Raw genomic sequence first — 12,178 nt, forward strand, 5'->3', positions numbered from 1 at the left:
TTTTATTCCCAGCTCCTCCCCGCCCCCAATGCTGTGATAAAGTCCAGAAGAAAGTAGGCACTGCTGGCCTCTAGCTTAAGGCCTCCTCAGACTCTCACAGCTCTTTAACGCCCATTGTGCTGCATGAATAGATCGAAGCATTACATCTGGGAACGCCCTAAACAATTAACTTCTATTCAAGCTGAGCTGTAAAAAGGGCAGAGATCCGGTGTCAGCTCAACATACAGTGATTCTGGGCCAATCACTGTCTCCTGCTGTTTAACTAAAATAAAAAAAAAAATCGGACCTTGTGTAAAGTAATTATGGAGCTCGTGTAAACCACTCCAATCATGCCCTCGAACAGAGATCGCGCTGCATACACCTTGAAGAAACGAAATGCTTTGTAGGTCTCTACGCACTTCCGGTATTGCCAGCTACGTCACTCAACTGTGCAGTTTTGAAAAACCGATGGCGAGGAAGCTGGCGAGGTCTAAGAAAAAGGGGATTATGACGTTTTCCTGGTCTGTGTGGTTACTTAGCTTCGAGACTTTCCTGCCCATGGAGACAGATTTATTCAGCAGCTAGTCATTGGAATGCTGGCACCAGGTAGCAGATAAGGACTGGGCATTTCTTCCTCGCATTTTGGAGGTTCGTATCACACCAGTCAAATATGCCTAGTAAGAAAAAAATTTCGTTTGTGTGTTTTGAAGCAAAAGCTATCTCTGCTTTCTGAAATGTCCTGTAAAGATTTATGTTCGTCTCGATTGTGTGATTCTTGTTGCTCAGTTTATTTGAAGTGACTTTGTGGACTTGGATATTAAATCGCTGACTTAGTAAAATGTACTGTGGAAATAAAAAAAACATGTATAAATAATCGTTTTTTCTCGTTTTAGTTTGCTTTTTTAAAACGCATTTCTCTACTTTATTTTTTTGCTGTGCTTCAGGGAAGGTATTTTAATGGTGATTGGGGAGAGAATTATGTGGAGTTTTGGTCAGAGCTGCCGACTCCTGTCGCTGGCTCAGCATCCTGTGATTTTGGGTAAATCACATAATCTTCCCATGCCTAAAATAGAAATGAATGTGACCTTGTGGATTGTAACTGGTGCTCATGTAAACCACTCCAATTCTTTCATATTTGTAGCTATATGGACAGTTACCATGTTTTTTTCTGCTGCCATAATTCTTGGCCTCTTTTTTTTCTCCAAAATATACTGTAAACCATTTCACTCATCATCATGCAAAAAAAAATTAAATATAAAGGTTCCAATTTCATCTAGAATGGGTAGGTGAAAGTCTGAATTAAATATGTACAAACCCTAATTTGATTGTTTCATAAGGCTCTTTGCAGCAGGCACATTAACCTACTGTGTTCATATTGTTAGAGTTTCTAATACTATTTGACATTAAACCTGTATGCAATACTGCAATGGAGAGCATTTTGGTCCAGCTGCAATGGCAAGTAACATTTAAAAAAAATCCACAGTTTCCCCATTAAGGTAATCCAAGGGAAACCCTGGCAATGGTGGATGATTGAAAGGAAAGGTGCCCCAACTGAGAATGGCTACAGTGTATATTTAGATTGGGTTCTCTGCAGCGAGACCCACTCACAGTCCGAAACGATCCTTACATCCTCATTCCATTCACTGCAACGAAGCCAGAGGCCCTCGCATCCTCTTCACCCTCAAACCAGATGATACTGACCTAGCTTCCCTATTAGAACTTCTCCCAGCACCACAGCAAACATATGCCTAGGCCTTACCAACATTTTCATAACACTTGGGGAATTTGCAAATTTCAATTTATGCAGAATAATGTGAATTTCACAGTGCTAAAGTGTGAGCAATTCTGTTCTGTATGAGGCTGGTTCAAGCAGAAAATACATTGCAGGAGATATTTTCTCCACAAACCTGTCCCCTTGTGTGCCTGTATCTCATAAGACTTTGATTCATGAGGTATGTCCTGTTGTTCAACCTTTGCATAAGTGGCAGTAAAATTTTACTTCACATACTTTTGTTCTCTAGACCCCGTTCATGTTTGGACAAGGGGGGTGCAACCATTAAGAGCCACTCACCAGGGGATCCAGCTGCTCAGCCCCTACCTGAAAAGACTTCCTCACATTTCTCTCAAAAACAGCTCCAAATACACCTTGGAAGAAGGGCATAGCTGAAAAGCTTGGGCCCATCCACAAAAACCCTGGCCAGGCTCCCCTCCCTCCAACACTGCATCCCAAAAGAAACATCCATCTGACCCACTGTTTTCACTGTTCTTCTCTCTCCCATTTCCTATCCCATCTCCAACTATATCCTCTGCCACCAGCTCTGTCTTTGGTTTTACCCTAAGCTTAGATAATATATAGAGGCACAACTAAATAAATATTCAAGGCCAAAGAAACCTAACAGAACCATCCAGGCTCCCTGGCTGCCTCTATCTCTCAAACACTACTTAGTCTTTAACTCTGTCTTTTCTTCTGGTAACTTTTGAAGGTGGTGGGGTTGAATGGTAGAGATAGTAAGGCTTCTAGATAGAAACTTCTGATACCAAATATTGAGTTTAAATGGATGAATCAATAAAATATTTGTGGATGGTGATTCCTACCGTCCCTCAGCTGCAAGCATTCTTATTTACTTCATTCTTCCTGATGCTCCTATCAGAAAATGTTGGCAAACGTTTACACAGGAGTGGAGTCACTCATGCTTTTGTATCCACACCTACATTTTTCACATAACAAGGACTCTCACCTCTGCAACATCCAGTTGCCCATGCACACCGATGGCCACATGTTCATGCTCTCTCATTCTTGCTGCTTCCCATGATCTTCAGTTTGAAACCCTCCCCTAGGCTGTGTCATTCACTCCCAGTTGCCTCCGCCTGCAGTCTGCCCAAAGGACTCCCGTCCACTTCTCCCAGGAGTACTGACCGAGGATCTGGAGCTGTTTATGTGAGGGAGAAGGAAAGCAGCCTGGAGCACCATCTGGCGTCTTGACAGCAGTAGAGGGTAAGTTAGAAAAACATTTGATGTTCTGTGAGTGCATGAGTGGGAAGGGTTGCGCCTATTGCCCACACTGGTGACATGCTGACCCTCACATAACAGCAGTATTCCTTGGCAACTAGGCATCCACTGCATGATACCCAATCTTTGCATATGCAGACAGAACTGTGCTTTGACAAACATTCTAGATTCCCTGCAAAAAGAAATTCGCATTGGAGAGCATTTTTGACATGGCTACTGTGTATTTCTGGCACTAATTCACCAGTTGTTTTCACTATTACACATGGTGCTTATAAATGTCAAATAGCCATCTAGAAATGAAACCTTTTTTTCAAAGCATGTATATATGATGTCATGTATAATAATGCTTCCTATTGTTATCTTCAGGTTGAGATGCAGCAGCTGGTGAAGGTTTTATTGGGATCTAATAATTTTCAAATGATTGTGTGCTGAGGCGAGTATTGGACAAGGATCAACTGAAAATTGATGCTTCATTTGGTAAGATATTTACGTTAACTTAATTACCCTTCTGATAACTAACATTCAGGTCAAAGCTGCAAATTGTTTGTGTAAAAACGTAATGGACGTTAAACATTTGTTTTGAGTGATAAAACCTTTAGGCTTAAGTAGTCCCCTAGCAGGTCACGTTATTGCTGGAGGGTTCTTTTAATGATTTGTATTGCCTTTCCACTCCTCCAGTCACTTCTACCCTAGTAGGCAAGCCATACAGGACTTAAACCAGAAATCTTGGTGACAGCACTGAGAGCACACATTGCTTCCAGCTCTACTTTGGAATGTCATCAGTGGTATAAACCCTTGCTTGTAGGCCAGCAATGTAGGAAGCTGGCCTGGTGTGTGTTGAGTACCTATGACATTATCACCTTCTACCAGGTAGCCCCTATTCGTAAAGTGTAGTTAGTGTCTAGGAAGCCAGGCTCTCTAGAGGTAGCTGTGGATGAGCAGCCAAGGCTTATCTAGGAGACATGCAAAGCGTATGCAATACCACTTATAGTCACATAGCACTTACACACATGAAAGAACCACACAGTGTTACAAAAATAAAGGTACTTTATTTTAGTGACACAAATACTAAATAGGCAATACTACAATAGGAGGTAAGTAAACACACTATTATCTGTACAGTAGCAATCAGAAATTGCCAAAAAAAGCAATAGAAAACAGTGAAAAGCAATAGGCAATATTGAAGGCCAGGTGGGACCAAACCATATACTAGGTAAGTAAACACTATTATCTGTACAGTAGCAATCAGAAATTGGCCAAAAAAAAACAATAGAAAACAGTGAAAAGCAATAGGCGATATTGAAGGCCTGGGGGAACCAAACCATATACCAAGAAAGTGTGCCCTTCATAGCATACCAGTGGCTTGGGGAGGCTACTCCTCCCAAGCCATGTAACCACTATTTCCAAAGGGAGAGGGTGTTGCCCCCCTCTCCCAAAGGAAATCCTTTGTTCTGCCTTCCTGGGCTTGAGCTGGTCAAGTAGCAGGAGAGCAGAAACCGGTCTGTAGGATGGCAGCAACGCGGGCTGCCTGAAAGAACCCTGCAAGCTGTAAGGAGCAATGCTGGGGGTCCTCTAAGGAGCCCCCAGAGTGCATGGAATCATACAACCAATACTGGCAACAGTATTGGGGTATGATTCCGACATGTTTGATACCCAACATGCCCAGGTTCAAAGTTACCATTATGTAGCTGGACATAGGTAGTGATCTGTGTCCAGTACAAGCGTAAAATGCCGTCCCCGCCTTCACGAAGTGCAGGAAAATGGAGCTGGAGTTTGTGGGGGCACCTCTGCTCAGGCAGGGGTGCCCCTTTCACACAGGTACCTGCACCTTGCCTTCTGGGCTAGGAGGGCCTACCATAGGGGTGACTTATAGCGACCTGGTGTATTGACCTACTAGGGACTTTTATGGGGGCACCAGTATGCCAAATGTGGGATGCTTGTGGTCCAAGCAACCAAATTTAAAGGGAGAGAGCACAGTCACTGGGGTCCTAGTTAGCAGAATCCCAGTGCACACAGTCAAAACATGCTGACAATAGGCAAAAAGTGGGGGTAACCTTTGCCAAAAAGAGGGTAACTATTTTTTTTTTCTTTTCCGATGGACATGCTGCAAGCATAGTTCAATGGAGCTGCCTCCAATATTCATCTGGAGGGCACTTGCTGATTTCAACCTTTGTACATCTGTGATTTATCCTGTATGTTAGAGGGGCAATGTGTAAAGACACTATGGCCCTCATTACAACCCTGGCAGTCGGTGTTATAGCGGAGGTAATACCACCAACAAGCCGGCAGTAAATCCATATTATCACACCGACCGCCAGGGTGGTAACGGCCGCTAGGCTGGAGACTTCGGTCTCCAGCCTGGTGGCCATCACATTCCCACCCTCAGGATTACGATCCGGCCTACCGCCATGGTTTCTGTACCGCCACGAAAACCATGGTGGTAGGCACTATCAGTGCCAGGGAATCCGTTCCCTGGCACGGATAGGGGTCTCCCCCGCACTCCATCCCCTCCCCAGAGTCCTCCCCCCGCTCCTGCCCCTGCACATATACACACCAACACATGCACCCATATACACACATGCACACACGCATACCCACCACCACCCACGCATGCACACATACATGCCCACACGCCACAACATACACCAACAGACCTTGACACACACATGCATCAACAACATACAACACACACATTCACTCATTCATGCATGCATCCACCGCGACTCACACCCGCATGTATGCACTCCTAAACATACACATACCCCTGCCACCCATACACACAACACCCCCACCCCCCTCTCCAGTCAGAGAAGCCGACTTACCTGCTTGCAGGGGGTCCTACGGCTGGAGAGGGTCTGCGGCGCTGCTGGCAGCAGCAGCGTCCGCCAGCAGAACACCGCCAGGCCATATCATTGCTCACCGTGGTGGTCGGCGGTGTTCTGCCGGATTTCTGGCAGTATACCGCCGGCAGTCATAATACGCATTGCCGGCTGGTAGCCACGGCAGCGGTATGTTAGGGCCCGTCGCCGTGGCGGTAGGCGGTCATTACCGCCAATCTTGTAATGAGGGCCTATGTTGTCAAACTATGGTGTCAATGTATGGCAGAGATTGAAACCACAGATTCCCTCGTCAGTTGAGGAAAAACAATAGGATTTTATATTGTTATGTTAAAACTCTGGGACTGATATTCTGAATCTAACTTGCCCATTTGCTCCTACAGACCAGAAAGGGACACTTTCTTTCTTCACCTTCCATCTGAACAATGTCCTTATTTCACATGTGCTCCTTTGAAACAAGCACCATAAACAAAGCAGGGTTAAAAACATCTCTTAAGGCAGCCTTTATGCTGGAGGGGGATCCAGTGATTTATGAAAGCAGCCACTCTAAAAGAAAACCTAAACTAACTTGGTTGAAGAAAAGTACTAACGTATGCTTTTGTTATCTTTTTAGAATGTTATGACATCTCCGTGCAAGCTAGCTACCTCTCAACAACTGACCTACGAGAAGGAATCTTGCCATAATGATCTGCAATTGCAAAAGGAGGACGAAATACTCTGAATCTGGAAGCACACAACAGAGTTGCTTGTTTTGTTGATATTTTAAAATTATTTTTGCTCACTTTTAATGTTATCTTGTACAGTGTCCTATTTCTATTTGAGGCTTTGGCTAAATAAAAGCTAACAGTGGCAAGTCATTTCAGATTCATTTTATTTCAGCCACTACATTGTTCGGTATATTGCCACAGGCCACCATATCAAAACTTAGAGTAATGGTGTTTAGCTCAAATGAAGACAATGCACAGCGAGTAGGGGGTAATGTTATAAAGGCTGCTAGTAAATGCATTTTGGCGTACTTGCTATCACCTACTTTCCTCACAAATTCATTTTATATCACTCTCCACCTTGTTTAAAGAAGAAACAAGTTTTAAACCCAAGCAGTTTTCTTTTTTACAGGGACATAGTGTTTCTCCCAAGTATTTAATTTCAGATTTGTGAATTAGACTTGATGAATTCTGGATTGGAGAAATGTGATTCTGAGAATGTACTTGCGTCACAGACTCTAAAAGAAATTATTCGACCCTAAGTCACTATTTAAACATTTAGGAGTGATCCACAAGCATCCAAAGCATTTAATGGAATCATTCAGAAGTACTCCCCATTCATAATAACCTAGAGTACTCACCCAGTGGATACTCTTGGTTATTACGGATAGGGAGTACTTCTAAATAATTCCATGTGTTGATTAGGCGATATACCATAGTGTGTTTTCCCCACTCTCCTTGTGTATATAACTGTAATCTCTGTTCATCCTGCAGTAGTCATGAATCCCTCTAAAAGTAATCCACACTCATTATGAAGCTGTTATCAAAAAATTCTGGTGTAATCCACACTCATTCTGAAGATGTTAAGAAATCATCCAGGAGTTATCCATAGTAATCCTGTCATTGCCCTGAAATCATCCTTGAATAATCCACACTCATTCTGAAGTTGTCATAAAATCATACTGGAGTAATCCACACTCATTCTGAAGATGTCAGGAAATCTTCCAGTAGTTATCCACAGTAATCGTGACATTGTCCTGAAATCATACTGGAATAATTCACACTCATCCTGAAGTTGTCAATTAGTATTCCTGGAGTAGTACAAGATCATCACGCATTTTCAATTGAAGTAATCAGGACCCCATCCTGGAGTAGTTTTTGAGATAACTCTGGAGTCATCTCATTTAAATATTTCGCCCTATACACATACTTCAGGATGGCTTGGGATGACTTCCTCAGATAATTACAGGAATAGCCCAGCTAAAGTCATCCGATTACTCTAGAATGACTCTAGGATGATCTTCCTTTTTGACTTGGGCTACCAGACAATACTTGAACCAATTCCAATAATTCTAAAACCACAAGTGAGCACAATCCACAGAAGTCTAGTGCGTACAAATATTCAAAATATCCTAGCGCACAGTGGAAGAACCAGGAAGGGAAGGTGGAAGACTGATTTCACATCACAGGAGATGTCACTGCTTGATCTGGGTTCACGTCCTTAACAAACCAAGTGTTTACGGTGTGCAAAGAAAAACTGTAAAAAACAACATCAAAGAACAAGCAGCAAGTGTGTCTTCAAGGACATGCATTGCGAGATTCTCACTAATGAGATGACACAATCCAGAGTCCATTACTAGTAACTAAGCCACAATGTAATGTAAACAATGTCGGGTACTGGACTAGAAAACAGACTATAACGTAACCTACTACATTTGAAAAAGTAAACTTAAACCAGTGTACAGCTATGCGGAGGGCATCATTAAGGGCACTACTAAGGAGCACTGTTAAAGTAAAAACTTCTTGCGTGTGGCTGGTGAAATTATTTTGGCTGATTGTGAAAAGCAATAACGCACTATTTAAATGAATCAATTTCGGAATATCGATTGACGTGAACTAGTCGAAATGTTCTCTTTTCGGTTCCTATAAAAGAAAGATGTATTAACTACTTGTCGATTGCAGTGGAAATACTGGATAAAGATTTAAAAAATGTTCTCTTGTTTTCCATGTTATTTTTACACTGTAAGGGATTTCGTTCTCCCTTTGATCCAGGCGCCTGCTGGATGAAATATGCACACAGATTTGTTACGTTTTACGTGCCCCTCTGGTTGTTGGCACATTGCTTAGACACGAGGCCAAGGTTCGTTAGCAGTGGCATCTGGGACAGAGCCCTCCAACCCTTCAAGGGGAGGCCGAGGCCCTATACAGACAAATGCCAGTGACTTGCTATAAAATACAGGAGACTCGGGTCACCTCATCATATTGTGCATAGGCGCGGGGGAGGGGGCGGGGGTGGCATTTTGTTTCACGCCACTGTTCCCTAACACTACTTGGGGAGGGGGGGGTCGTAATTAGTTCTTCACAACTCTCCTTCCATAGGCACCCCTCCTCCCTCCCCCCCCCCCCCCCCCGTAAACATTTTAATCTCCAGAAATGTTACAGCGGGGATGTGCTTTGGCAGGACGCAGCCGAGATTACATTTGCACATTAATCAAAGGACAACATTTTCTCCCAGTTTTATTGTCACGTTCATGTCACTTGTATTTCACAAGCGTAGCTTGGTTTAGTTTCCGTTCTGTCTTGGGCCACCTACTGCACAAAGCGAGACTGCTTGAGCAATACTTCCGACCACGTATTCAAAAGCGCACAAGTTAGCATGTTGAAAGGATTTCGCCACCGCCACGTGCCCGCTGCTTAGGAGGCATGTGATGAGTGGACAAGAAGCCACGGTTTCCTGCTGAGGTCAGCGGCTTTGTACAAATGAATTGCTTCCTTCAAAAAGTAGCGACGCAGCTAAGGCTATGAACAAGGCAATATGCAACAACTTTACCGTGAAAGCGCATGCTGACGGATCTCTCCATTTACGCCTATCAGAGCCACCCATCTTGCGTGAGACAAGCAGTCCATCCCCCAAAAAAAACACCGATTGAGGTGCTGCCTTTGACACCATGAATGCCCCGACATCGGTACAACATGACGAAATCCTTGCCACATTTTCAAGATCACTAATTTCTTGGCAGATTATGTTCTATCACTATGTATCTTTTGTGGATATGCGAAATCTTTGGCCTGGGCCCAATTCAGTAATTGAGGGTAATAGTGGCTTTTCGATCTTGTAAGCTCAATGTAAAAGCCGATATTTGTCAGACAGTTTTTGACTATCTTTATTATTTTCCCGTCATTTTTATTTAAGACTCAGGGTTGTAAACTACAATTTCATAATTTAACCATTTGCCATTTTATTTTACAGTATAATATGACAGCTGCTTAAGGACATTTTTTAAGCATGCTGGCGAAAGTGGTTTGTAATAGAATTATATCGTAATGTATATTTTAGTTTAAAAAAAGAGACATTGGCTTAATAAACCTGTTTATCATCATAATATTTGGCCTTGATCTAGACCTATTCTAAACACCTTCTGAAAATATGGGTACTTATGCTATAACTGTACATTTTTTCAAAAAAAAAAAATAAGAAAAAAGATAAGTAGACTAAGAGTTCAAGGACTGTGTTCCGTGTAGATTGGAGCCTTCATCCACATCCACGTATGCAGTCAAGTGCTTCACCAAATGAGAGCCCACTGGAAAACAGAGGCATACATGCAACATAGGCCAAAGGAGAGGCTGTTAGAGGCCAACAGAGAACCGTATAATAGACGTTTTCCGGGTGCACTAGTTTGATAAAAATAGATAAGTGTTACACTAAAGTAGACATTTTCAACATAGTTCACATTTTTGTCACCCATGGTAGGGGCTATGCGACAAAAAAATACCTCATAGAAAAGTATTCCAATGCATCTCAAAGCAGGCTTTTTCCCACAACTCCCACAGAGTCAGAATCAGTCAGCACATTTGGTAATGTTAATCAGTGGTTCAGTTTCCTTATCTGACTAAAACAAGGCAGGAAGAGACATGCTCTGTGCCCCAGCCTAAACTAAAGCCACTGTGTTGCAGAGACTACCAATCTGTGATTGGGGTATGGCGTCCCACAAGGCCACGCTATGAAGGAGGTTTTGTCCTTGTACAATGGCCTAAGGTTTTCTGACGTACACAAGGATGACTTGTGCCTCTAAGTGATATGATGGACGAGACTGAGAAGAAAAAGTGGAAGGAGAAGATAGGACAAGTATGGTGCTACGTTTGTATAATGCCAAGGTGTCTGAGAGCACACAAAGTGAAAGCAAAGCAAGCAATGAAAAGAGATCATTGACCTATTACCTTTTGTTGAACCCCAGTGGATTTCAAGAGACAAAAGATGGAGGATATAGGGAGGAAAAACACTCAGGGCAATGTTAGGACATGGAAAAGACTCCTACAGAACTGACAATTTAATGTTTGCATGCATTAGAGAAGGGTTGCAAATGGGTTTTTGTTTCTAAAGGACATATTAGATGGGGTTAAAAACGGCATAGTTAGATCAATACACTATTCTCCAGACAATCCAAACATACAGACAATGGAAGAGAACGTGACTTGGCGGTTTATATGAAATTTCCCCCAAAGAATATCACAAAATACAGACATGCCAACGTATTGGATGAGCAATTCCCTGTAAATAGAGTCCATCTATCGACTCCGGATGATTACAAAGTGAGTAGGAGGTGCTTATATGAGGAGATGGGAATAAGGGGCATAGAAGAAAAGGCAGATTCAACGGAACTGTTGAAGTAAAATAAAAAAAAAAAATCACATGCAGATTAAAAACGCAGTTTATTTGGTCTTCTTTTCGCTTCCCTATTTCCTAACTTCTACACCACAACTCTCACCCTCAATTTGTGGAGGGTTGCTCTATGGTATTAAAATCTAAATTGAATCTTGATAGGCTACTGTACTGCATGGATCTCAATTACGAAGATCAAAGATGTAGTACAAAATAATCTGCTGATTTAGGATATATTATAAAACGTTTCATAAACAGAATTCACACAAATTCACAGTTTGTTGTTGCATTATGATGTATTAACCCCATAGCATGAGATACAATTACTGAAAAATAAAAACTCACCAGAGCTGAGACTGATTTGGATGAAGTACATCAGGCCAAAATTTATTCATGTCAGGCAAAAGGTCCTGAAACGGAAGAAACAAAATCCAATTTCCTGTGTACTAAAAGACACTCGTCAGTGGTCTTTTGAGTCAAAAATGGAAAAAAAACAGTTCAATTACAATGTTAACATCTAAAACATACAATAAGAACATTAAGATAAAGATACATGTAAAACGCATTTGAAACAACATAAATAAGTTGGATCACATGAAAGAGCTTGGAATGACAAAGGGTAGTGTTGCATGGCTATTCTAGCCATGTTTTAGACACGTTATTTTAGCAAACTAGGCCTGCCGTTGTGCACTTTAGCCCAGTTACATTTTATTCAGCATCGCTGTTTTTCGACCATTAGCCACATTTGCAGTGTTGTTTTATTTTCTCTCTCTGGTTGTTCTTTCACTTAGGAAAGCATTATCTTCTTAGCACAGCATTTTTTTCATTTTGTGCTTTCCTCAAGGCTGAAGACAGAGTTGCCGGCAAAAGTGGTACGCTGTGCCTCCGACATGCACAGCAACATACTTATCTTTACGTGGAGACCTTTTCTTAGAACATCAGCTGTTTTATTATAAAAACAGTTCTCTGCCACATACACATTAGAAGG

The 12,178-nt window shown here is 42.2% G+C and overlaps 1 protein-coding gene and 1 long non-coding RNA gene across 3 annotated transcripts in view; one reads left to right on the forward strand and one right to left on the reverse strand.

Annotated features, from left to right (window-relative positions):
- The window catches only part of RNASET2 (ribonuclease T2), a 148,752-nt gene that overhangs the window by 76,174 nt on the left and 60,400 nt on the right, over positions 1–12,178 (reverse strand). For both annotated transcript variants that reach the window (XM_069234489.1, XM_069234490.1), the window contains one exon: positions 11,536–11,600. In XM_069234489.1, coding sequence (XP_069090590.1) covers positions 11,536–11,600 — 65 coding nt within the window. The remainder of the gene's footprint in view (positions 1–11,535; positions 11,601–12,178) is intronic.
- LOC138297293 (uncharacterized) lies at positions 424–6,671 on the forward strand. Its single transcript, XR_011204001.1, has 4 exons — positions 424–627; positions 2,818–2,974; positions 3,356–3,466; positions 6,440–6,671. It is a non-coding gene; the product is annotated as an uncharacterized lncRNA (long non-coding RNA).

The sequence above is a fragment of the Pleurodeles waltl genome, chromosome 5 (assembly GCF_031143425.1).
Source record: "Pleurodeles waltl isolate 20211129_DDA chromosome 5, aPleWal1.hap1.20221129, whole genome shotgun sequence".
In the NCBI taxonomy this organism is placed as follows: Eukaryota; Metazoa; Chordata; class Amphibia; order Caudata; family Salamandridae; genus Pleurodeles; species Pleurodeles waltl.